The 27,889-nt window shown below is 45.2% G+C and overlaps 1 protein-coding gene across 2 annotated transcripts in view; it reads left to right on the top strand.

The window, feature by feature from the left end:
- Positions 1-27,889, top strand: part of LOC141146135 (carbonic anhydrase 13-like) — a 68,248-nt gene that overhangs the window by 32,205 nt on the left and 8,154 nt on the right. For both annotated transcript variants that reach the window (XM_073632891.1, XM_073632890.1), the window contains exons 2-4: positions 21,794-21,999; positions 25,001-25,119; positions 25,789-25,884. In XM_073632891.1, the coding sequence (XP_073488992.1) occupies positions 21,807-21,999; positions 25,001-25,119; positions 25,789-25,884 (408 nt within the window). In that variant the 5' untranslated portion in view covers positions 21,794-21,806. The remainder of the gene's footprint in view (positions 1-21,793; positions 22,000-25,000; positions 25,120-25,788; positions 25,885-27,889) is intronic.

Genomic DNA, 27,889 nt, shown 5'->3' on the forward strand with positions numbered 1-27,889 from the left:
CAGTGAATGTGAGTATTTTAACATGTCCTTTTTGTCATATTGTTTTCAAGCACAGCTAATAAACATACCGTATATAAGATGGCTGAAAGATGTTTCAGGCACAAATAAGAATGTGATGGCAACAACAGAGCATAAACTTTAGCTCAAGTTTGATGACTTGTTAGCCTAATTTCAGGCACGTGTTATTTTTGTGTTTGAAGAGAGTAAAATTTTCAACCCGATTTTCTTTCTGTCTGTTACCCCTTTAAGGCTTTTTTCACACAGGCTTGTATACGAGCAGTGTGAACAGAAAGCTTTTAGAAAGCATTTGCAGAGTTTTTAGCCATTCCTAATTGGAGTACCTATTGTCACTTTAACCACTTGCTTACTCGGCACCTAAACCCCCCTCCTATCCAGACCAATTTTCAGCTTTCAGCGCTGACGCACTTTGAATGACAATTGCGCGGTCATACAACACTGCACCCAAATGAAATTTTTATCATTTTTTTCCCACGAATAGAGCTTTCTTTTGGGGGTATTTGATCACCTTTGCGGTTTTTATTTTTTGTTAAAAAAAGTAAAAAGACCAAGTTTAAAAAAAATATATATATTTTTTTTATATTTTGTTATAAAATTTTAAAAAAGTTAATTTTTCTCCTTCATTGATGTACGCTGATGAGGTGGCACTGATGGGCACCAATAGGTGGCAGTGATGGGCACTGATGGGTGGCAGTGGTGGGCACTGATGGGTGGCAATAATGGGCACTGATCGGTTACACTGATAGGCAGCACTGCTAGGTGGCACTGATTGGCACCACTGGTGGGCACTGATAGGTGGCACTTGTGAGCATTGATAGGTGGCACTTGTAGGCATTGATAGGTGGCACTCATGGGCATTGATAGGTGGCACTGGTGGGCACTGTCAGGTGGCAATGGCAGGTGGCACTGGCAGGGGGGTACTGGTGGCACATATGAGGCAGAATTGTCTCTTCCTCTTCCACGCGCGCCCTGCAGGGCGCACGCTAGGCGTGTGTACAGGGGTGGCCGTCATATGACGGCCTCCCGGAAATTCAGGTCCGCGCTGTAGCCATCATTTGGCTATAGCGCGGATGTCAAGTGGTTAAACAAGCTGCTAGCAGGCTTTAGCACTACTTGAAGTTTGTTGAAAACCCGCTGGGGCCTACTAGAAGCTTATTTAACCCCTTCACGCCTAAGGGAAAAACAAATGTTAAGCGTAAATTTGCACAACTACTTTGTGCATCCAGGTGGATCATACCTTGTTTTGTTTAGGACAAATTGAGCTTTCATTTGGTCATAAATGGCAATGGATATCTTCTGATTTTTTTTATTATCAAAGGAAAACTGGGCCAAAATAGTAAAAAAATAATCTTTTTTTTTTTTTTTTTTTTAAATGTAGCGGTATATTTCTTGTTGCTATCATAAACTACCACCAAAGAACAACCCCCCCCCCCCAAAAAAAAATTCTCCTGCTCCTGATGACCGCAGTGATACCATGTATGTGTTGTTTGTACCTGTACAATAGTGCACATTCTGCTTCTTTTTTTTTTTCCTTTTGTCCTGACACTGATAGTAATTTTTTATTTTTTATTTTAAATCCTGCCCAAAATATACTGACCTAGATCAAACCTTAATCTGGGTATTTTTCTTATTTTCTTTTTTTTATTAATATATATTTAATGAGAGAGAGAGAGAGAGAGAAGTCAATTAAGTCAAATTCACAAAAAGAAAAATAATGATTATAAAAATGTGTGTATAAATATTGCATTAAAAGCTCAAAAGTCCAATTCATAAACGGTCCAGAGAGCAAAAAATCATGCGATAATGACCATCAGGGTTTTGCTGGCAGTATCACATGCGGTATTTGTCAAAAAAAACAGCCTGGACTCCCAGGCTAGTTTTTGACAAATAGCTGGTTGTTAAGCCGCGGGCCGTGTAGCCGGCCGCTGCGTCCTTAAGAACCGATGATTTATCAGCTGTCAGCGGGCTTCCCTGCTGACAGCTGATTGTAAAAAAAAAAAAGCAGTAAGTTAAAAAGTATCTGGTATGGTCTGGTATGGGTTTTAAGGGGAACTCCTTGCCAAAATAAAAAAAAAAAAACCAGAGTGGAGTCCCCCCCAAAATCTATACCAGACCCTTATCCAGGCATGCAGCCCGGCAGGTCAGGAAAGGGGGGGGGCGAGCGAGCGCTCACCCCCCCTGAATGCAGTAATTACCACTAGATCTAACAAATACCGCATTTGGTATTTAATGGTAAATTCTTAGTGAATTGAACTTTCACAACTTATTTACTGCATTCGGTATTTTACTGCATTTTTTTAACAATCATTTAACCACTTCCCGCCTTCTGTATGCAAAATGACGGCTGCAGGGTGGTTCTATAATCCTGACTGGGCGTCACATGATGTCCAGCAGGATAAGACCCCCACAACCACCGACCACGGTTGTGGGGAGGAGGCCCTTGTCCCATCAACATGGGGACAAGGTGCTTTGGGGCACCCACCCCCCCAATGTTGAGGGTATGTGGCCTGTAGGGATGAGCCGAACACCCCCCGGTTCGGTTCGCACCAGAACCCGCGAACGGACCGAAAGTTCGCACGAACGTTAGAACCCCATTGACGTCTATGGGACTCGAACGTTCGAAATCAAAAGTGCTCATTTTAAAGGCTAATTTGCATGGTATTGTCCTAAAAAGGGTTTGGGGACCCGGGTCCTACCCCAGGGGACATGTATCAATGCAAAAAAAACTTTTAAAAACGGCCGTTTTTTCGGGAGCAGTGATTTTAATGATGCTTAAAGTAAAAAAAAAAAAAGTGAAATATTCCTTTAAATATCGTACCTGGGGGGTGTCTATAGTATGCCTGTAAAGTGACGCGTGTTTCCCATGTTTAGAACAGTCCCTGCACCAAATGTCATTTTTAAAGGAAAAAATCTCATTTAAAACTGCTTGCGGGTTTAATGTCATGTCGGGTCATGGCAATATGGATGAAAATCAGTGAGACAAACGGCATGGGTACCCCCCAGTCCATTACCAGGCCCTTTGGGTCTTGTATGGATATTAAGGGGAACCCCGCACCCAAATTAAAATAAGGAAAGGTGTGGGGCCACCAGGCCCTATATACTCTGAACAGCAGTATACAGGCGGTGCAAACAAGACAGGGACTGTAGGTTTGTTGTTAAGTAGAATCTGTTTGTAATTTTGAACATTTTTAACGTGTTTAGCTCCAGCCAAAAAATCTTTTCTAAGCTTTTTGGAAAACATAGGGAAGGGTTATCACCCCTGTGACATTTGTTTTGCTGTCTTTCCTCCTCTTCAGAAGATTTCACCTCACTTTTTTGTCCCAATGAAAAATGTTTTTTGAAAATTTGGGTTTTTTTGTGGAACAAGGATTGGAAAGCATCAGTGGAAAGGAGAAATTGTTTTCCCATATTAACTCTTACAGGAGAGAATTTCCCTTCCTAGGGGTAGATTTCATCTCACTTCCTGTTGTCTCCTTCCGTTTGCAAGTAGGAGTCGTTTGTAAGTTAGATGTTTGAAAGTAGGGTCCTGCCCTATATACTCAGCAGAAATTTGGGCCTTAGGTGTTGCTGTGGCCACAACACTGTAAGCCCTCACAGGGCCCTGCTGTGAAATATTAGATCAAGAATTGTAATTACATGCCCCTGTTGAACAGGAGCTGAAAAATTAGGCCTTAGGCACTGGTGCTGGTGCCACAACACTGCAACCCCTCACAGACACTCTAGTTGGAACGCAGGAACGAGCCCTGCTGCAAATTATTGCTTCAAAAATTGTAATTACACGCCCCTGTTAGACAGGGGCAGAAAAATTGGGCCTTAGGCACTGGTGCTGGTGCCACAACACTGCAACCCCTCACAGACACTCTAGTTGGAACGCAGGAACGAGCCCTGCTGCAAAGTATTGCATCAAAAATTGTAATTACACGCCCCTGTTAGACAGGGGCAGAAAAATTGGGCCTTAGGCACTGGTGCTGGTGCCACAACACTGCAACCCCTCACAGACACTCTAGTTGGAACGCAGGAACGAGCCCTGCTGCAAAGTATTGCATCAAAAATTGTAATTACACGCCCCTGTTAGACAGGGGCAGAAAAATTGGGCCCTAGGCACTGGTGCTGGTGCCACAACACTGCAACCCCTCACAGACACTCTAGTTGGAATGCAGGAACGAGCCCTGCTGCAAAGTATTACATCAAAAATTGTAATTACACAGGGGCTGAAAAATTGTGCCTTAGGCACTGGTGGTGGCGCCCAGAACCAAAAATGTTCTTACAAGCTATCAGCGTGATGATTGAGGAGGAAGAGGATAATTACTCAGGGATAGTCACTCAGCATCAGCATAGGCAGTCTTTGAAGGGATCTGAGATTTCAAAAAAAATTATTCGGTTACATCAGCATCAGGTGCTTGGTAGCTGGTGGTGATCCAAGACTCATTCATTTTTATGAAGGTCAGCCGATCGACCGAGTCGGTGGACAGACGCACCCTGTGATCGGTTACCACGCCTCCAGCAGCACTGAATGTGCGTTCCGAAAGAACGCTGGATGCAGGACAGGCCAGTAGCTCAATTGCATACTGTGCAAGCTCTGGCCAGTGATCCATCCTCAAGACCCAGTAACCCAGAGGATTTTCGGTGGGAAAGGTGTCCAAGTCTGATCTTGCCCCTAGGTATTCCTGCACCATGTAAAACAGACGCTGGCGATGGTTGCTGGAACCGATCATACCTTGGGGCTGCGGACCAAAAAATTGTCTGAACGCATCGGTCAGACGGCCACCTTCTCCACCGCTCCTTCTTTGACTGACCGAAGCCTCAGCAACACGTTGTCCAGAAACAGGAGTTTGTAACCTCCCAGTCTCTGGGAACGCGTTGCACAGACCTTTCTGCAAGGCCTCCCGAAGATGTTTCATCCTCTGCTCCCTCTGCGATGGCAAGATAAGGTCCGCAACCTTACCCTTGTAACGTGGATCAAGGAGGGTTGCCAGCCAGTATTGGTCCTTCTCCTTGATACCACGAATACGAGGATCCTTACGCAGGCTTTGCAGGATCAGGGAGGCCATGCAGCGTAGGTTTGCTGAGGCATTCGGTCCGGAGTCCTCTGGGTCACTAAGAACGACATGGTCCGCAGCCACCTCCTCCCAGCCACGTACAAGTCCATGTGTTTCTTGGGACTGATCCCTTAAAGACTGCTGCTGATGCTGAGTGCCAGGCTCCACCTCCATACTGACACAATCTTCCTCCTCCTCCTCTTCCTCCTCGTCCTCTTCCTGTGTGATCGGCGGGCACGCAGGAACACTGTCTGGATAAAGGGGGCCTTGAGAGCTAAGGAAGTCCTCCTCTTCCTGCCTCTGTTCTGCCTCAAGTGCCCTGTCCATTATTCCACGCAGCGTGTGCTCCAACAGGTGGACAAGGGGGACAGTGTCACTGATGCATGCACTGTCACTGCTCACCATCCTCGTGGCCTCCTCGAATGGTGACAGGACAGTGCATGCATCCCTGATCATGGCCCACTGGCGTGGGGAAAAAAAACCAAGCTCCCCTGACCCTGTCCTGGTGCCATAGTCGCACAGGTACTCATTGATGGCCCTCTGCTGCGTGTGCAGCCGCTGCAGCATGGCCAACGTTGAGTTCCACCTGGTGGGCATGTCACAGATTAGGCGGTTCTTGGGCAGGTTAAACTCCTTTTGGAGGTCCGTCAGCCGAGCACTGGCATTATATGACCGGCGGAAATGCACACAGACTTTCCTGGCCTGCCTCAGGACATCCTGTAAGCCCGGGTACCTGCCCAAGAACCGCTGCACCACCAAGTTAAGGACGTGAGCCAAACAGGGCACATGGGTCATTTGTCCCTGTCGGAGGGCAGAGAGGAGGTTGGTGCCATTGTCGCAAACCACCATTCCTGCCTTAAGTTGGCGTGGCGTCAACCACCTCTGAACCTGCCCCTGCAGAGCTGACAGAACCTCTGCCCCAGTGTGGCTCCTGTCCCCCAAGCACACCAGCTCAAGCACCGCATGGCATCTTTTGGCCTGCGTACTTGCGTAGCCCCTTGAACGCCTACGGAGCACCGCTGGTTCCGAGGAAGAGGCCATGGAGGAAGAAGAAGAGGAGGGGGTGGAGGAGAGAGGTGTGTCACAATCAGCATTTTGGAGGCGTGGTGGCGGAACAACCTCCAACACTACTGCACCTTGTCCTGCATCCTTCCCAGCTGCCAGCAGAGTCACCCAATGCGCCGTGAAACTTAGGTAACGTCCCTGTCCATGCCTGCTGGACCATGAGTCAGCGGTAATATGCACCTTACCGCTGACCGCCCTGTCCAGCGAGGCATGGACATTGCCTTCCACATGCCGGTAGAGAGCCGGAATCGCCTTCCGTGAGAAAAAGTGGCGTTTGGGTACCTGCCACTGAGGAACCGCACATTCCACAAACTCACGGAAGGGGGCAGAGTCTACCAACTGAAAAGGCAGCAGTTGAAGTGCTAGCAATTTTGCCAAGCTAGCATTCAACCGCTGGGCATGTGGATGGCTGGGAGCAAACTTCTTTCGGCGGTGCAGCAGCTGGGGCAGGGAAATTTGCCTGGTACAATCTGACGTCGGTGTACCAAAAGCAGATTGCCCACAAGTACTTGGCTGTGACACACCTAATTTTACACCTTCATTCCTCTCACTGCAGGTCTCAGAGAGGACTGAAGGTCTAGTGGGGTTGGAAATCTCAGCTGATGAGGAGCAAGGAGAGATCCTCTTTGTTCTTTGGTGTGGGTCTTTTAGATACGCTTGCCAACGAACTGCATGGCAGGTCAACATATGTCTGGTTAAGCATGTGGTACCCAAGCGGGAGATATTTTGGCCACGCGAGATACGCTTGAGACATATGTTGCAAATAGCAGCGGTGCGATCTGATGCACTCGTCTCAAAAAAGGCCCACACCAAAGAACTTTTTGAATAACGCGCAGAGACTGCAGCGCCCTGCACATGTGGAGCTTTGGGGTGTGATGCAGTCAATGTGCTGCCCTTAGGCTGGCCCCTGGAGGGCATCCTGCCTCGTTGGTGATGTGCTGCCGCCTCCTCCTCCTCCTCCTCCTCCTCCTCCTCTCTCCTATCAGGCACCCACGTTGAGTCAGTGACCTCATCATCCCCTCCCTCCTCATCACTGGAGCAAACCTGGCAGTATGCTGCAGCAGGGGGAGCATGACTGCCAGATTGCTGTCCTTCTTGGGCACCCCCTCTGTCCGCGCTCATGTTACTGCCTTCATCGAGCTCAGTATCGTCATCAGAGCCTTCCAAACGCTGGGCATCCTCCTGGAGCATGTACCCAACACTGTGGTCAAACAGTTCGAGGGAATCCTCATGAGGACATGGTGGAGCTAGGGAAGGAGTCACTGATGACATTGAGCTGAGGGAAGAGGCCGCTGCTTTGCCAGACAAAGCACCCTGGGCATGGGTGAGAGAGGATGAGGAGGATGAGGACGGCTTGGTCATCCACTCGACCAAGTCTTCCGCATGTTGCGGCTCAACATGGCCAGCTGCCGAAAAAAAGGCCAAGCGTGTCCCATGGCCACGTGCTGATGAGGATGCACCGTCTCCACGACCAGCACTAGACACAGAGCCTGCTTGCCCTCTCTTATTGGCTTGTGACTGTCTGCCTCTCCTTCTTGGCCTTCCAGACATACTAATGGCCTGTAGCTGCACTAAGCTGGGATAGAACACCTGTAATTTTCTTCAAGTAGCTTTATATACTGTAACCAGACAAGCCTGCCTGTCAGTAGGAAGATAACAGGAACGGATCTAGCTGAACACTGTGAGCAGGACGCACTGTACTAAATGTAAATAGTCTAGCTGCCTGACCGTGGTACTAATAGGATCAAATAGAACACCTGTAATTTTCTTCAGGTAGCTTTATATACTGTAACCAGACAAGCCTGCCGGTCAGTAGGAGTTTAACAGGAACGGATCTAGCTGAACACTGTGAGCAGGACGCACTGCACTAAATGTAAATAGCAGGAACGGATCTAGCTGAACACTGTGAGCAGGACGCACTGCACTAAATGTAAATAGTCTAGAAGATAACAGGAACGGATCTAGCTGAACACTGTGAGCAGGACGCACTGCACTAAATGTAAATAGTCTAGAAGATAACAGGAACGGATCTAGCTGAACACTGTGAGCAGGACGCACTGCACTAAATGTAAATAGCAGGAACGGATCTAGCTGAACACTGTGAGCAGGACGCACTGCACTAAATGTAAATAGTCTAGAAGATAACAGGAACGGATCTAGCTGAACACTGTGAGCAGGACGCACTGCACTAAATGTAAATAGCAGGAACGGCTCTAGCTGAACACTGTGCGCAGGACGCACTGCACTAAATGTAAATAGCAGGAACGGATCTAGCTGAACACTGTGAGCAGGACGCACTGCACTAAATGTAAATAGCAGGAACGGATCTAGCTGAACACTGTGAGCAGGACGCACTGCACTAAATGTAAATAGCAGGAACGGATCTAGCTGAACACTGTGAGCAGGACGCACTGCACTAAATGTAAATAGCAGGAACGGATCTAGCTGAACACTGTGAGCAGGACGCACTGCACTAAATGTAAATTGCAGGAACGGATCTAGCTGAACACTGTGAGCAGGACGCACTGCACTAAATGTAAATAGTCTAGAAGATAACAGGAACGGATCTAGCTGAACACTGTGAGCAGGACGCACTGCACTAAATGTAAATAGCAGGAACGGATCTAGCTGAACACTGTGAGCAGGACGCACTGCACTAAATGTAAATAGCAGGAACGGATCTAGCTGAACACTGTGAGCAGGACGCACTGCACTAAATGTAAATAGCAGGAACGGATCTAGCTGAACACTGTGAGCAGGACGCACTGCACTAAATGTAAATTGCAGGAACGGATCTAGCTGAACACTGTGAGCAGGACGCACTGCACTAAATGTAAATAGTCTAGAAGATAACAGGAACGGATCTAGCTGAACACTGTGAGCAGGACGCACTGCACTAAATGTAAATAGCAGGAACGGATCTAGCTGAACACTGTGAGCAGGACGCACTGCATTAAATGTAAATAGTCTAGATAGAAGATAACAGGAACGGATCTAGCTAAACTGAATACAGTGTATATATATATATGCAACACCTGGGATGCATATATATACACAATACACTGTAAGTGCAGCTAACTGACTGACTGTTCTGCCTAATCTATCTAACTCAAATCAAATGACACTCTCTCTCTCTCTCTCTCTCTCTATCTCTCAGCACACCGGAACACACACTACACAGGGCCGCCGTGCAGGCGGCCTTATATAGTGTGGGGTGTGTACTAAATCCCCTGAGCCATAATTGGCCAAAGCCACCCTGGCTTTGGCCAATTACAGCTCTCTCTACTGACGGCGCTGTGATTGGCCAAGCATGCGGGTCATAGTGCATGCTTGGCCAATCATCAGCCAGCAATGCACTGCGATGCCGCAGTGAATTATGGGCCGTGACGCGCCACACGAATTTAGCGCGAACGGCCCATAACGTTCGCAATTCGGCGAACGATCGAACAGCCGATGTTCGAGTCGAACATGGGTTCGACTCGAACACGAAGCTCATCCCTAGTGGCCTGTAATGATTCAGGAGAGGGGGGCTGCATGCCCGGATAAGGGTCTGGTATGCATTTTGGGGGGGACCCCACACACCATTTTTTTTACATTTTGGCATGGGGTTCCCCTTAAAATCTATACCAGACCAGAAGGGCCTGGTATGGACTGGGGTGGGGGGGAGAGACCCACTCTGTTTTTTTTCCCAACATTTGTAATTGTCGGCTTTTTTTTTACATTCAGCTGTCAGCGGGAAACTTGCTGACAGGTGATGAGTCATTGGTTGTTAAGGACGCGGCAGCCATCTTCCTGGCCTGCTCCTTAGCAACCAGCTCAATGCGGTAAATTACCGCATTGACTAATGCCATAATTACCGCTAACTCTAACAAATACTGCATTTGGTATTTAATGGTAAATTCTTAGTTAATTCACTTTCACAACTTATTTACCGCATCCAGTATTTTACCGCATTTTAGTTGCCATTATTTAACCACTTCCAGGCCGCCGTATGCAAATTGACGGCTGCAGGGTGGTTCTATGAAGGGGCATTACATTAAGTCCAGCAGGACAAGCCACTCACGCGCGCGGCCACGAGGGCGAGCAACGCAGCGATCGACAGACACACCGCATCTCTGATCTTGGTAAAGAGCCTGTGACGTAGGCTCTTTAACATGTGATAAACTGTGTCCAATCACAGCTGGTCACATCGTAACCAGGAAGTGCTGTCTATCGGCTTTTCCTCTATTCGTGCTAAAAAGGCACAAGTAGAAGAGAGTCGATCAGCAGCTCTCTTGAAGGGGGGTCTGCGCTGATAATCAGCGCATTGATTATCAGTGCAGACCCATCAAGGATGCCCACTAGAGCCCACCAGGGATGCCAACCTGTGCTCACCGGGGATGCCAACCAGTGCCCATTAGGGATGACAATCAGTGCCCATCAGTAATGCCTATCAGTGCCATCTATCAGTGCCGCCCATTAGTGCCACCCATCAGTGCCCATCAGTGTCACCTGTAAGTGTCCATTAGTGCTGCCTATGAGTGCCCATCAGTGGCACCTATGAGTGCCCATCAGTGCTGCATATCAGTGCCGCCTATCAGTGCCCATCAGTTCTGCATATTAGTGCCTCATTATCAGTGCCTATCAGTGCCATCTCATCAGTCCTGCCTCATCAGTGCCCATCAGTGCAGCCTCATCAGTGCTCGTCAGTGAAGGAGAAAACTTACTAATTTACAAAATTTTAAAACAGAAACGAAGAACAACTTTTTTTTCAAAATTCTCGGTCTTTTTTTATTTCTTTAGCAAAAAATATAAAACCCAGTGGTGATCAAATACCACTAAAAGAAAGCTCTGTTTGTGGGAAAAAAATTATAAAAGTTTTGTTTGGGTACAGTGTGGCATGCCCACACAATTGAATGAATGAATGAATGAATGATTTGTAAAGCGCTGCAATGCGAACTGAATCGCCTCAAGACGCTAATGCGTTTTGTGACAATTATCACTCAAAATGCGACAGCGCTGAAAGCTGAATATTGGCCTGTGCAGGAAGGGGGTGAAAGTGCCCTGTATTGAAGTGGTTAACACTTAGTGAATTGACCCCATTGCATCTTTCCTTTTTATTCACAGAGAGAGAAACACAGGTACGGTCTTCACAGTGATTGATCACTGTGGTAGCCAATCAGAGGCTACCACAGCAATCAAGTGCCACGGAATCGGGAGTTCCGGGTCCCGTTCATTAGTACGGTGAGCGATGTGCGGCATGCTCCCAGCACAAAGGCAGATATGCACATGCGGCCCCACGGCAAAAAGCCAAGTCCACTGAGGTTGCATATAATACTGTACAGTATGTGTTATGTCGGCATGAAGGGGTTAAAGTGAAAGTGGTTAAATTGCTACTCCAAACAGGAGCTGAAGGGTGCTTTAAAGGGGTTGTAGACCCTCAAGGTTTTACATTCTAGGCATTAAGGTGAAAAACCTCCTGTGCTGCAGCAGCCCCCAGAGCCCCCCTTTTACTTACCCGAGCCCCAGTGGTGGCTGGTGGAAACAGTTTTTGGGGGAGCAGCAAACAGTATGCTACCTCCCTGATCAGTCAGTTAGTAGCACTTACCCCATCACTGGCAGCTTCCCCTGCTCTGCGGCGGTGGCCTCCTATTCTCCTGCTCTACATGGGTCATCAAGGTGGCAGAGGCGGCTTCCGTTTCTTCCCTCCTCCTCGGCGGCCAATCGTGAGTCTTCTCTTCTCTGCCAGTCAGAAAACGGGTCTCACACATGCTTCTGATTGAGGATTGAGGATCAGTGTTTAAACAGCGAATATTCATTCGCTGTTGTAACACACCTGGTTGGGATCGGAGCGCATCCTCTGCGACCCATCCTATTTTGAAGCCTATTAGAGCCCCTGGCTCTAATCAAGTGCTTCAAAAAAAACCTGGCCGCTGTAATTCATGTGCCCTGAAAGGTGCCAGACGCATGAATAGGGGGTGGCCGCGGCGATCGTGGATAGATTCATGCTATGCATATAGGGGGGTGGCGTGGAGAGAGGGGGCAGTGCCGGGCGCCCCTAATGGATGGGCCGCCACTGCTAAGCCTGATCTTTCCAGCGACGGAGACGAGCACACCAGCTCCAGCTGATGTCATGGGTCCTCATTGGTTAGATTGATAGCAGCAGGAGCCATTGGCTCCTGCTGCTGTCAATTGAATCCAATGATGCAGGAGTCGGGGGGCAGGCTGAGTCCTGCTGTCTGTGTCAATGGACGCAGCAGCAGGACACGGGAGGGTTCCCGCACGAGTGTCCCCAGGGAAAGCGCTTCTCCGTGGGGGGCACTTGATGCAGGGAGGAGCCTGGAGCGCCGTTGGGGGACCCCAGAAGAGGATGATCGAGGCCACTCTGTGCAAAACCCTTGCACAGAGGAGGTAAGTATACCATGTTTGTTATTTAAAAAAAAAAGACTACAACCCAGTTAAAGGCTTAGAGAAAGCTGCTCAAAGCTTGCCAAAAGTTTTGCAAAAGCTTGCTGAAAGTTTCACAAATACTTGCTCTTCACACTGCTCTTATACATGCTGAAGCCCGTGTGAAATAGGCCTAAGGGATTTTTTTGCTTCATACCTGTCCCTGTGACACCATACAAAAAAAGAGGAAAGCAGTTGTCAACTGGCCAGAAAGGCACAGCCAGTGATAAAACCATTGTCAGAAGTTCTAACTATTCTTCAGTCTACTAAACTTTAAAGGGATTTCATATAATTTCCTGTTCTGCATGGCATGCTTAGTACATTATTTAATGTACTGTAATTACCCTTTCTGGCTCACCATTTAACTTTTCTGAAAGGGTAATTAGCTGTAGAAACACAAGCTTTTCCCTGTGACACATAAGTATCTAATTTATTATAATCCTAGACAACATTACTATGAGCAATGCTGGAACACTGACATTCCTTCTTAATAACAGCATTGTATATACGTAGCTAATACCACCAATTATTGACTACTGGGATACTTGAAAACAGAAATTTGCTTTGCATTGCGCTGTTATGACCAGGCCAGGGGTAGGGCAGATCTCAAAACAGGGGTCATAGATATCATTAGATATCTAGCAGGGCATAGTCATAGTAGTAATAAGTATCTGACAGGGGTGGTCAAGATAGTGGTAAGTATCTGTAGGAAGAGGGCACTTGTCTAGGAACTGTAAAATGTCAGCCCGGGATGGTGCGACCTTGGAAGAATACTATTCTGCATAAAGTTGTTGGAAGGTCTATATAAACCTAGCGTGGGCATAAATAACTGTTCCCTGCCCACTAGTAATAGCATCAATATAGGTCATTGTCTGTTGTGTTCTTGCACCATGACCACCACGTGTCACGTGTTTTCTCTTTCCTCAAAGTATTTTTGTTGGCTAAAGAAGATTTTGTTCTCTTACATCAGAGTCTGCAGAGTCCACCCTTACAGTGAAAAGGAACTCTGCGAGTTCAGATATAAAAGGGGAGCTCTGCAGATTCAGATGTAAAAGAGGAACTCTGTGGACTTTGATGTAAAGGGGGACTCTTGTGATTAACTTCATATGATTAGAAATGTTATTTAATAGCAACATCTATGCATTGTTTATCTATGCATACTATGAAAAAAAATTGCTGTGCGACATTGAAGTGTTCGGGTTTGACTTGAAGAAAAGGTGGCAACCCTACTGTAGGTAGAAACTCAAACATAAAGACATTCCTACCTTCGAAAGTAAAACAATAGAATCATTTGGTGTTGTATGAACTGTATGAACTGAGGAAAAACTAGATTGCAACTAGGTGGCGCTCTGCTGCACCTTCCTTGAGTGAGCGTTCCTCTCTATCAGGCCTACAAGTTATCACTATATATCCACAAATGTCTTCTATATAGTATGCAAACATAAGTGTCCATTTATATATTTTTTACTTATTGTTTTTCTTTTGAAACTACATATGTATTCCATCCCTTATTGTTATCAATTATATCTCTGTTTTATACCATTTAGATTTTGTGTCATCCCTTCAGTCTATGTTCCCTTGCACAGTTTCTTTGGATACTCAAACAACTTTGTGCTGTCATCTGTTATCAGTAGCGATGGGCCGAACATCCCCCCGGGTTCGGTACGCACCAGAACATACCGAACATGCAAAAAATTCGACAGAACATGCAAACACCTTTAAAGTCTATGGGACATGAACATGAATACTCAAAAGTGCTCATTTGCGAGTTATTGTCATAAAAGGTGTTTGGGGACCCGGGTCCAGGGGACATGTATCAATGCAAAAAAAGTTTTTAAAATGGCTGTTTTTTTGGGAGCAGTGATTTTAATAATGCCTAAAGTGAAACAATAAAAGTGAAATATTCCTTTAAATTTCATACCTGGGGGGTGTCCATAGTATGCCTGTAAAGTGGCACGTTTTTCCTGTGTTTAGAACAGTCCCTGCACAAAATGACATTTCTAAAGGAAGTCATTTAAAAGTCCTCACAGCTATAAGGAATTGTCGATCCCGGCAATACAGATAAAAGTCATTGAAAAAAACGGCATGGGAACCCCCAGTCCAGTACCAGGCCCTTTGGGTCTGGTATGAATATTAAGGGGACCCCCGAACCAAAATTAAAAAAAAAATTGCATAGGGGTCCCCCTCAAAATCATTCAGGTCTGGTATGGATTTTAAAGGGAACCCCGCGCCAAAATTTAAAGAAAAATGGCGTGGGGGTCCCCCCAAAAATCTATACCAGACCCTTATCCGAGCACGCAACCTGGAAAGAGGGGGGCAAGAGAGCGCCCCCCCTCCTGAACCGTACCAGACCACATGCGCTCAACATGGGAAGGGTGCTTTGGGGTAGCCCCCCAAAGCACCTTGTCCCCATGTTGATGGGGATAAGGGCCTCATCCCCACGACCCTTGCCCAGTGGTTGTGGGGGTCTGCGGGTGGGGGGCTTTGCGGAATCTGGAAGCCCCTTTAGCTATGATTAAACACTGTTTGTAGTGTGAAATGCGTCAGCTCTTCTGTTTGTTCTGCTGTGGCATGTATTTTTGATTTTTTACTCAATAAAGGCAACACATTTTCTTGAGGGCGGCTGTCCAGGACTTTTCTCAAATTTATTGCTATATGCATTGCCAGCACCTGTGTCTTCCAGTCTAGAGGAGAGGTTCATTCCTAACTGACGTGCCTGGAGCGGTGATATTTCTTTCCCAATGAGTTCCTCCTCCGTGGTTCTGGTCTTAGTTAGGATCATGTCTCTGTCTTTATAGTTCCGGAGCTTGATAAGGAATGATTGTAGAGGATTACCTGACAGTGGCAGTCATGCTGGGACTCTGTGGGCACTTTTCACCACAAACATTGGTGAAAAAGAGTCCTTGCCAAATATATTAACCAGCCAGTTTTCAATAAAAGCAACAGGGTTCTTTTCTGCAGCCCTCACTGGGATACCAATGGCTTGGATATTATTGCCCCTCAGCCTGTATTGCTCCAAGCGGGCAGCCTGACCAGAAGTTACAGAGTGAATGTGCAGTGGCGCCTACTCATTCTCCAGAGTACTCAGGTGCCCTTCCAAAGCATTTATGCAGTCCCTCAATTTCTGTATATCTTAATGAACTAGAGAAATCTCCACTTTAACCCTCTTTATTTCACTAGTTAAATCAGTGATGGAAGAATTGCAGGATGTAACTGCAGTAATAAAATATCACAATGTAGGCTCAGGATCATCATTCCACTGTTGTGCTGTGAGTGCTAGATCAGGCATGGCCTCCTGTGTACTCACAATATTCCAGGGAGAGAAGCTGTTCACTTCCTCCTCCAAAGGTTCTGTATCGTCTGCCTCTGGTTCTCCTGGATTCAGCTCCTCTGTTCCACTCCAAGCTGCTTTACAATACTAGCTGATTCCTTGGCTGTGGTTTTAGTCAAGAACTTCTGTGCTGCTTCCTTGTACTTTTCTTTGGCTGGCTGTGGCAGGAGTCTGCCATCTTGAGAAGCTGTGTCAGCAGCAGTCTGAGAGTCCTTGCCCTACTTAGATGTCATCTTGTGGGGAGCACACGTGATCAGTAGGAAGCCCTGTGACAGATGATCCTCCAAGATAGCAGTCGCCCAGAAAAAAGTTAAGATCTGCGACGGACAAGGCAAACAGAGTGTCTGGCTACATGTGCTGCCAAGCCACACCCCCCAGTGGTAAGTATCTAGCAAGGAAAAGTCATGGCAGCAGTAAGTATCTGGTAGAGGTTAGTCATGGTAGCAGTATCTGGCAGGGGATGGTTATGGTAGCAGTAAGCACTGGCAGGGGATGGTCGTAGTAGTAGTAAGTAGCAGTAAGTATCTAGCAGGAAATAGTCAAGGTCAGGGGATGATCATGGTAGCAGTAAGTATTTGGCAGGGTATAGTTATGGTAGCAGTAAGTATGTGGCAGAGGGTGATCATGGTAGCAGTAAGAATCTGGCAGAGGATGGTCATAGTCTAGCAGGGGATAGTCATGGTAGCATGAAATATCTGCTGTGATAGTTTGGGGGTTTTCTAACCACATGGAGAGTACATTGTTTCATGGGTCAGCAAACTAATACACTATCAGTGTGACAAGCAGGGCAGAATGGGGCATGTGCACGGTGCTTTGACTGGGGAGCAAGGTTTAGGTGGGTATGAAAGAGGTGGAATGAGGGGGAGGTAGGTGGAAGTTGCTGTAAACTGGGAGGGTTAGGTGGATGACAGGGAGGCACAGTGATTAGAAAGGATAGAGGGAGGTGCTATACCTGGAAGAGTGAAGGTAAGGTGGTGTGAGGGGTAGGAGAGGTGGTATGGAGGGTAGATGAGGCGGTCAGGGGTAGATGAGCCGGTATGGGGGGTAGGTGAGGTGGTATTGTAAAGTAGGTGAGGCGGTATGGTAGAGTAGGTGAGGCAGTATGGGGGGTAGGTGAGGCAGTATCAGGGGTATATGAGGCAGTATGGGGGGTAGGTGAGACAGTATGATGGGTGGGTGAGGCATTGGGGGGGGTAGGTGAGGTGGTGGGGGTGAGATGGGAAGACATTTTTACAGGTACCAGCAGCAGGATATTCAGCTCACCTGAGCCCCTCAGTGCCGCTTGTCAGCCTGGAACATCTGTGCAGAGCCTGCCCTGTGTCCCAGTTTCTTACCTGCAATGATATAATTCCCTAGCTGGGTAGGTCTCATGGAGGAATTTTCGTCCTTGCCCTCCTCCTTCTCTGAATGTCAAGGCCTGGGGGTGGGGCAAGTACATGATTGGTTGCTAGGACTGTTGATGTCCTAGCAACCAATCGCATGCTTGCTCCAACCCCAAACCCCAACTTTTGGAGAAGGAGGAGGGCAAGAATGGAGGAGGGGAAAATCTGGGGACCACACCGCTGCTGCCGCTCAGCCTATATTCTCTGACAGATCTGATTGCTGAGGCTGAGCAGCGCTGCTTCATGCAGCAGCAGGGAATAACTGGGCATTTGGGCAGGGTGCTCTGCGGGGGGGGGTGGGGGGGGGGGGTCAGACCTTTTCTACATCCCTGCGGCAGAGAGTAGGGAGCTTCTGGTGAGTAATGGTCATGGTAGCAGTAAGCATCTAGCAGGGGATGGTCATTGACTTGGACAATTTGTTGATAGGCAACTCCTATCGTCATATTGATTAGTGGTTCCAAATTAATAATAACTACTGCAGTAGGGAACAGACACAAAAGATACACTCAGCATCTTTCCAAATAACTTTTCTGTTTTATTATGACGCAGTTGAAGGTTTTTATACACATGATTACGTAGGTATCACATTAATATTACAATTGTACATTTATGGTAACAAGGGGCGTTACATAGGCAGACTAATTCTAATCAGAACTCGAAAGAATGCAAACATGTACTGAAAACATTATTAGCGCCGTGTGCACAGTGAGAGCAGTATGCAATACATACAAAATAGAATACAATTATATACAGAACTTACAAATTTCCATTACAGTCTCCCCTCTTTTGATCAATATTTTGATCACTAACCATACCTGCTATCACCTTTAACCTGGAACCTCCACACGCTTAGGTGAAGGTAGTCCTGGCCAAAGAGGCAAAAACTCCATTGTGGAGAAAATAATAGCTGAGCAGCTTTTTCATTACAAAATGACTTTTTATTGTGAAAACCAAATGATTGATAAGACATATTTACAGAGTACTGGCTGTACACTCCTGTGGCCAGAATGGCCTTCTAGCTGAATTGTTGGCATGCTGACTTATCAGCACATGTAAACACAGACAATTCTACATAAAATGGAAGACGTACAAAAGATAAAATATGACTTCAACATGGCTAAACTACTTTTCAAATATATATATCCCTTACAATTAAAGTAATTGAATCAAAAAGTACCCTAGACTGTGATTGCAAGAGGGAAACAAATCACAAAGATTTCTTTAATTTAGTCATTTTTGCAGTGTCTGGTGTGGATCCAGGTGACTTTTCCTTCAAGTTTTACAAAACTGTACATGAAATAGATGCTGTATTGAGTCTCCAAACATTTCCTTATATATAAATGTCTCTTAACAATCCACAAGTCACCTGGCTTTAGTTTTAGATCCTTCCAAACTTTTAGGATCTGGAATTGGGGACTAAACACATAATTGAATTTGTCAAAAACCTTAAAAGATCAGCAACATTCTCTGTGAGATCCGAATGGAGGACTTCAGCTGCTGAGACAATATATGCAAGTGAGTAACACACTCCCAAACCAAATCCCATAGGGAGAGAGTCCAACATTTCCTTAGGGGCTTGATAAAACATTTAGGCAAAAGTTATCTAGTTTCTTACTATACTTTGTCCGCTACATTGTAGGCAGTAGGGAGTGTAAAAATAAAACCTCAAACTTCTAGTAAGGACTCTCCTATAAAAATGATTTCCTCTGTTACTCTCTGTAGATTCTGGCACTCTGTACTTACAAACTACTTCTGATAACACTTTTTACTGTGGCCTTTGCAGTAGCATTTGCCACTGGACATCCAAAAAACATACTAAACAAAATGCATATTTGTAAGATCCTGACTTGGGCATCTGGATATATCTTTTTTGTAATCTCTGGAAGGGATGTTCAGCTTTTGGTAACACCTTTGGTAACAGGTAAAACAAGAAGTGGTATGTTATAAAAACAACTGTGGTGAACCCTGGCTCTATCCCACGCTCATTTACTAAGGCAGCCATAACTGCTTGTGGCTGACGACACGGTCCATGTGTAAGGTGGAGGGAAAAGAGTGGCTGGCAGACATAAATGATCACCTTTTCCAAAGTCCTGTTTCATAAGAAGTTGCCCCCTGTGGACCACTTGTTCTTCTTGTTCTGGAGTCCTTAAAGTTGAATTATTAATCCCAGGCTTCAGCTATACTGGACCAAAACTAGGGTAGAATCTGTGAGTTGCACAGACCTAGCAAGTGTCCGGGGCTGTAATGCAGCATCCTTAAGTTGCCTGGTCTGCTAGTTTTAATGTTAGTATGGCTACCTCAGCAAGAACCTGGAAGGCTGAAAACAGCCAATCAGATTAACTTAGCATGCTTGATTGGTTTACCTGCCGAAGTAAAAACAAACTTCTGGCCCTTCAAATGGAACCAAAAGCTCTCTATATCTTGACTATTGACTATCTATATAAATATACACTCTTTTTATGGCTCACAGGCTTTGCTAAAACATGGAGCTCTGCTTCTTGAGCTGGGGAAAACAATCCAATGACTCTAAATACACCCTTCTGGTTGATAGCAGGTATGGTTAGTGATCAAAATATTGATCAAGAGAGGGGAGACTGTAATGGAAATTTGTAAGTTCTTTATACAATTGTATTCTATTTTGATTCTCATTTCTCTGTTTCTGACTTTACTAGTTGTAGTGCCTGACTCCAAATTCATTTACTCTGCATGATTCTTAGTCCCTGTGGACTTTGGTAACCCAGTTACCCATTGTGGATCCCTGTCCACTTTAACCATTAATCTAGGGGCTCAGTATAGGCGGAACCGCACCTTCCGTTCATAAATAGCGCTCTTCTTGCGCATGGCATTTTTGAGGGTCTCTTACCCTTCATTCCCTTACTTAATTTAATGCCCATAATGACTGGCCAGTCTTCACTCTTCTCTACGTGTGCCTATACCCTCTTGCCTCTAAACTACTTCACTACTAGCAGATGTACTACATATACCTGTGAACAGCACTATTCTTCCCTTTCTTATCTATAACACTCCGATGGACAGTAGACAACATAACATATAACCACCAATCAATACGATTAAGGGGAGTAAAATAGGTACCCGTCTGTCCCGAAAATGCCTTACCGATCAAGGAAGTCTGATAACTCAAATGTAAGCAAAAGGCTTACCTCAGCCTGCTGATTATCGGAAATTCCCGGATTGTCTCAAGCTCCTCGTTTCGGATTCTCAGGGTCACCTGTAAAGCCCCTCCTAGGCAAAGCTCGCCACTTGACTTGGACAATTTGTTGATAGGCAACTCACATCCTCATATTGATAGTGGTTCCAAATTAATAATAACTACTGCAGTAGGGAACAGACACAAAAGATACACTCAGCATCTTTCCAAATAACTGTTCTGTTTTATTATGGCGCAATTGAAGGTTTTTATACACATGATTACGTAGGTATCACATTAATATTACAATTGTACGTTTATGGTAACAAGGGTCATATACATAGGCAGGCTAATTCTAATCAGGACTCGAAAGAATGTAAACATGTACTGAAAACATTATTAGTGCTGTGTGCACAGTGAGAGCAGTGTGCAATACATACAAAATAGAATACAATTATATACAGAACTTACAAATTTCCATTACAGTCATGGTGACAGGATATATAAGGAAGGGGATGTACACGGTTTCAGCAAATGTGCAGCAGACAATAGTAATGGTAGCTTTAAGTATTTGGCACAGAGGATCACATCGTATGTCACTCTGACATTCCAATCAGAGATGAGAACTCTTTGATGAAAGCAGAGCTTTACAAGGTGGTGCATGTGGAGAGCAGAGAGCCTGGACACATTTAATGCACTATTACATATTTCTGAGTAATATGGATGACCAACAGGCTATTGGAGCCATGCCTATGTGATACAACAGTGCATAGTTGGTAAAGAAGTGTATGAAAGAGAACTATGGAGAGAGAAAACTGCAAGGATAGCTATAGTATGGTCAATCAGGACCCATCACTATCATAGTGTCTCCTTTATAAAAAGTCAAGTAAAAGAACATAAGGACTGACTAAATTATTAAAGTTTTACATATATGAAAGTCATGGTGCAAGCAATGTAATAAGCATATGACCTTGGTGAGCTCAGTTCTTTAATCAAGCTAAGTAGGCTGGTGTTCTTGTCACTACGTATAGGTTTGTAATGATATACAGAATTTAAATCAAATTTCACTTTGTGTCAATGACATATGACTTGAAAAGTCATGCTCATTTAACTAATAGTGCGGTTTCTCAGCAGCATAAAACAAACATTTCTATAGGTCTTCTCACAACCAATCTATATATGCTATTTATGGATCCACATGACATTGCATATATCCAGGAAAATGGTATTGATTTGCCATAAGGTATATAAATAACTCTTAGAATGTAGATGTTATAAATGGAGTACAATATGTATGCTTACTAAGCACTTTGTAAGAAAAAAACTCTTAAACCACAATCATTTTTTGCATCAGAGTAAATGGGTTTTGTTTTATTCTTTACAGAGGAAATCCAGACATGGGAGTGTGTACCTCCAGTACTGCACAATGTCTGCCTCGTCAATCCCCCATTGATATTCAGACTAGAAGAGCCAAGTATGATTCTTCTTTGAAGCCCCTGTTCATCCAGTATGATCCAAATACTTCCAAAAGAATCATTAATGTCGGGCATTGCTTCAATGTGGAGTTTGATGACTCAAGTGATAGGTCAGGTAGGTTTAAAATAACTATAATTTAAAAAATGAATATGTAAGTATTTCTTACTTAGCTATTACAATGTGTATTTATAAAAGTTGGTGATAAACCAATCTACTATCATTATATTAAACCTGTATTTCTAAAATGTCTGCATGACTGACTCACCAGTTTATATAGAGTTTGTTGCATATGTATTTCTGCCTGTTTCCCAGGAACACGGACATTTAGGTAGTAATTTACTAAAGGACTGATTGTTGTGCTAAGCCTAATAAACCTGCATCAGCTTTCAGCAGCCAATGATAGAAACTTATATTTTAAAATTTTCGTTGCATGTGATTAGATGTTTGAAGGACAGACTATGGCCCCTTAAGGGCCCATTCACACCAGCTGTTGCATGTTATGGTGCACATACATACCTCCCAACATTTTGAGCTGGGAATGAGGGACACCTACTAACAAATGTATGTAGGCATAGGACACGCCCCCTGCCACACCCCCTTAAAGGAGAATTAACCAAAAAAAAAAGGTTAATTAAATCCACAAGGGCTTTTTTTTACCATTAATACTCCTTTAATTTGCCTTTTAAAATGTACAAATGCAGCAATTTAGAAATTGGATGAAAGGTTTAGCTCTGGGAAACACTTTTTGAAAGATAAAAAGTGTATTTTATATACAACTATATAGATCAGACCAAAATGAGGGACAAATGAGGAGGAAAGAGGGGCAGAGGGGCATTGCTCCAAATCAGGGACAGTCCCTCGAAATCACGGATAGTTGGGAGCTATGCACATAGCATCTGAGCCAGTTGTGCACTGGTGCTGTGATGCATTGTTACAGTGATCACAGCACTTACTTTTTTACTTTTAAATTTAATTAAATTACACCCCATGGAATTTTATGTGCAGCAGAAAGGTGCAATGTGTTCTCACAAGTTGTAAAACATTGCTTAGCATTTAAATATATGCCTGCATCATTGCAGCCCAATGGGCTCTTATCAGAGGAAGTGTTTTTGGGCACCCTTTCAATAAATTCAGTAAAGAATAAGTAGTCCCTGAGATTAGCGATACACTATATTACCAAAAGTATTGGGACGCCTGCCTTTACACGCACATGAACTTTAAAGGCATCCCAGTCTTAGTCTGTAGGGTTCAATATTGAGTTGGCCCACCCTTTGCAGCTATAACAGCTTCAACTCTTCTGGGAAGGCTGTCCACAAGGTTTAGGAGTGTGTCTATGGGAATGTTTGACCATTCTTCCAGAAGCGCATTTGTGAGGTCAGGCACTGATGTGGATGAGAAGGGCTGGCTCACAGTCTCTGTTCTAATTCATCCTAAAGGTGTTCTATCAGGTTGAGGTGCAGGCCAGTCAAGTTCCTCCACCCCCAAACTTGTTCATCCGTGTCTTTATGGGCCTTGCTTTGTGCACTAATGTGCAGTAAGAGTTCCCTTCACTGGAACAAAGGGGTCAAGCCCAACCCCTGAAAACCAACCCCACACCATAATCCCTCCTCCACCAAATTATTTGGACCAGTGCACAAAGCAAGGTCCAGAAAGACATGGATGAGCGAGTTTGGGGTGGAGGAAGTTGACTGGCCCGCACAGAGTCTTGACCTCAACCCGATAGACCACCTTTGGGATGAATTAGAGTGGAGACCGCGAGCCAGGCCTTCTCGTCCACATCAGTGCCTGACCTCACAAATGCGCTTCTGGAAGAATGGTCAAACATTCCCATAGACACAGTCCTAAACCTTGTGGACAGTTTTCCCAGAAGAGTTGAAGCTGTCATAGCTACAAAGGGTGGGCCAACTCAATATTGAAACTTACAGACTAAGAATGGGATGGCATTAAAGTTCATGTGTGTGTAAAGGCAGGGGTCCCAATACTTCGTGCAACTTATATATTTATTTATTTTGTAACCTCTAGCAACCCACGTAACGCATATGTGCAGCCACAAAGAGGGTGGGCTGTAACACCCAAATGACGCACATACAGCATGTGTCAATGGGCGACAGAGCTTTCTGTGCTGAGAGCATGGTCACTTCATGCTCCCTGCACAGTGACCAAGTGGTGAAAGACAGCTATCAGTCTCTGTTAATGATCAGGGGTTGGCAGGACTGGCTCCCTATCATGTGACAACCAATCACATTGGTCACATCATTGGCTGGCCCTTCCTGGCTCGCAGGCATAAAGATAGTGTTAAAAGGATGCCAGAACTAGGCGGGAAAGGTTAAATGTACAGACCTCTAAATGAGAAAGGAGGATGGTCCCTATAAGAAGCCTTTTGCCTACTCTCAGCTTTTCCTGCACACATTTTCCATTATAGTTCAATTTTTGGTTTTACCCCAAGAAAAAATGTCCAGAAGTGGCCAGGAAATTAAAATAAGGAAAAAGTGATTGCTGTTTGTAAATTTTTGTACTGCTCCTATAACTCTGGTACTGTAGGTTGTGGCCTACAAATGTCTTATGGCAAACACAGTCATGCATGCAGAGTGACCTATACTGCAAACATAGACAACCTACCATAGACTTGCATTTAGGCATAGTGCACCACTCTACCTATAAGCTATAAGCCACGAAACGCATCGAGCTATCAGATGCCGTGTTCACTATTATCATACTATTATGTACAATTGTACCTTGATGCAGACCTATGTAAGGGTTGTATATATTATATATTATATGTACCATTAAATATTATTTTTTACCAATATATTGTTTTGCAACCAAGTACTTCAAATAGAGTCCCACTTCCCCCTTTTGCCCTTTTGTTCATATTTAGGACATTGACACACCCACCCCACATGTGAGAAGCTCCCTGGTATGCTGTTGCAGTGGAATTCACAGAACTCAGAATAGAGTTTCCTGGAAATAACTGACATTTCACATATTGATTACTCATGATTCAAAGAATTGCAATCTAAACACAGCCTTAAATATGGTGCTTCATATCTGTTAACACATGCTCTCTACATTGTGTTCTGCTGTAACAGAGCTTATTGATCTTTGTCTCTTGTAGTACTGAGTGAAGGTCCACTGACTAGCCATTATCGCTTGCGGCAATTCCATTTTCACTGGGGAACATCGGATAGAGATGGATCTGAGCACGTAATAGATGGCCAAACGTATCCTGCTGAGGTAAGATGGTTCAGGTATGGGGAAGAAGTAAACTGGCCCTATTACTATTATTAATATTACAATAGAGGGATCCACAGGTATGGTGATAACAGTAATGACGCGTACAGACGATTGTACATTCCGACAACAAAACCGTGGATTTTTTTCCTTCGGATGTTGGCTCAAACTTGTCATGCATACACACGGTAACACAAATGTTGTCGGAAATTCCGAACGTCAAGAACGCGGTGAGGTACAACACGTACGACGGGACTAGAAAAAGGAAGTTCAATAGCCAGTGCGGCTCTTCTGCTTGATTCCGAGCATGCGTGGAATTTTGTGCGTCGGAATTGTGTACACATGATCGGAATTTCTGACAATGGATTTTGTTGTCGGAAAAAATGAGATCCAGATCTCAAATTTTTGTTGTCGGAAATTCCGACAGAAAATGTCCAATGGAGCCTACACACGGTTGGAATTTCCGACAACAAGCTCCCATCGAACGTTTGTTGTCGGAAATTCTGATCATCTGTACGTGACATAATACTAACAATAATAATAACTTATTGTAGTATCCTAATATATTTTGTTGCATTTCAAAGTATAAGTATATTTTATTGCTTGTAACCAAACTGTACATGGATAAAATTCCGTCATATAATTTTTAATTTTTTTTGTTTGTTCTCCAAGTTGCATATTGTTCATTGGAATTCACAAAGATATTCATCCTTTGAGGAAGCCACTAAACATTCAGACGGTTTGGCTGTAATAGGAGTGCTATTAAAGGTATATATAACTTAATCTGTTCTATTACTGACACTAAACTACACATTTGGATGTACTCTTGCATAGACAACGTGTTGTTATCTCTCAAAGACTACAACCTGCTAGAAGATTGAGAAACAAACATTATGTAAAGTGATTACAATTTAAAGGCTGAGACCCAGTGGTGGCTGGTGCTCAATATTTTGGGGGGGGGCAGCAAACAACCCCCCCCGGGCAGGTCGGAAGGGAAGACGGCGATCCGTGGCCTTACCTTCCAATTACGAGGTGGTGCTGGATCAAGGGTAGGGCTCCTCGAAGAGGCTGTTTCTGCCCTGCTGCTCCTCGCTCCAGCTTGCCAAGGGAAGAGCCGGGGCCATTGCTTCTCCTCTAGGCCAAACAGGAAGTGGGTCCTGAGACCCCATTGGCCGGGAGTCCTAAGAAAAAAAAAACCTATTGAAATCCATATGTCAAGCGCCCTGCATGGAGATCAGGGGCCGGCGCATAGATTAGGGGGGCGGCGCCCCTGTGCCCTAATGGGGTAATTATAGATCAGGCTTTACTCTCTGTGGCTGGCCTGGCATACGTACAACGACTGGAACACAGTCTGTGTTCCAGTCTTTGTACGTATGCCAGGCCAGCCACTGGCCCTGAAAGATATAAATGATGCCTGTTCTGCCTCCTCAAACTAAGCACTGAAAGCATGAACTCTATAACTGTTCCAGCTGTGGTGAGGTAGCTAAAAGCGGAGTTCCACCCAAAAGTGGAAGTTCTGTTTTAACCACTTGCTTACTGGGTACTTAAACCCCCCTCCTATCCAGACCAATTTTCAGCTTTCAGTGCTGACGCACTTTGAATGACAATTGCGCGGTCATACAACACTGTACCCAAATGAAATTTTTATCATTTTTTTCCCACAAATAGAGCTTTCTTTTGGTGGTATTTGATCACCTCTGCGGTTTTTATTTTTTGTTAAAAAAATGTAAAAAGACTGAATTAAAAAAAAATATATATTTTATATTTTGTTATAAAAAATTTAAAACAGGTAATTTTTCTCCTTCATTGATGTATGCTGATGAGGTGGCACTGAAGGGCACTGATCGGCGGCAGTGATGGGCACTGATGGGTGCCAGTGATGGGCAGTGATGGGTGGCAATAATGGGCACTGATCAGTTATACTGATAGGCAGCACTGCTAAGTGGCACTGATTGGCACTACTGGTGGGCATCGATAGGTGGCACTTGTGGGCATCGATAGGTGGCACTGTGGGCACTGTTAGGTGGCACTTGTGGGCACTGTTAAGTGGCACTGTGGGCACTGTTAGGTGGTACTGTGGGCACTGTTAGGTGGCACAGATGAGGCAGATGTGCCTCTTCCACTTCAAGACCGATGTCCCTCACATCTGAGCCGGTGATCAGCTTTTTTTTCTACTCACGCTATCAGCGTGAGTAGAAAAAAAAAACGATTACCGATCTTTTGTTTACATCATGTGATCAGCTGTCATTTGCTGACAGCTGATAACATGGTAAGGGGCCGGGACTGGCCCCTTCCTCGGATCGGTGATCACCCGTCAGTGACTCGGTGATCACAGCGCGCTCGGGCGCGTCCACAGAGGAAGCCGTCATATGATGGCCTCCCGGGAATTCAGGTACGCGCTGTGGCCGTCATTCGGCCATAGCGCGGATGTCAAGTGGTTAAGCACTCCTCAACTCCTTCTATGCCACATTTGGCATGTCATTTTTTTTGGGGGGAGCAGGTACCTAGTTTTGACAGGTACCCCACTTCTACCTCCGCTAGGGCCACCTAGGCAACTCAAGCGGAAGTTCTCCTCTCCTCCTCCCACCCTGCAACCTTCTGGGACATGTCACAGGTCCCAGAAGATTGCCCGGCCACTAAGGAGGCGCAGCGCTACTCGCGCATGAGCAGTGCGCACCCAGCTGTGAAGCTGCAAGCTATCAAACCTGGGTGCCCACACTTGTAATGCCGCCACTGGGGAGAGGCAAGGGAGAGAACCGAGGGTTCAGGTGGC

The sequence above is a fragment of the Aquarana catesbeiana genome, linkage group LG05 (assembly GCF_042186555.1).
Source record: "Aquarana catesbeiana isolate 2022-GZ linkage group LG05, ASM4218655v1, whole genome shotgun sequence".
Lineage (NCBI taxonomy): Eukaryota > Metazoa > Chordata > Amphibia > Anura > Ranidae > Aquarana > Aquarana catesbeiana.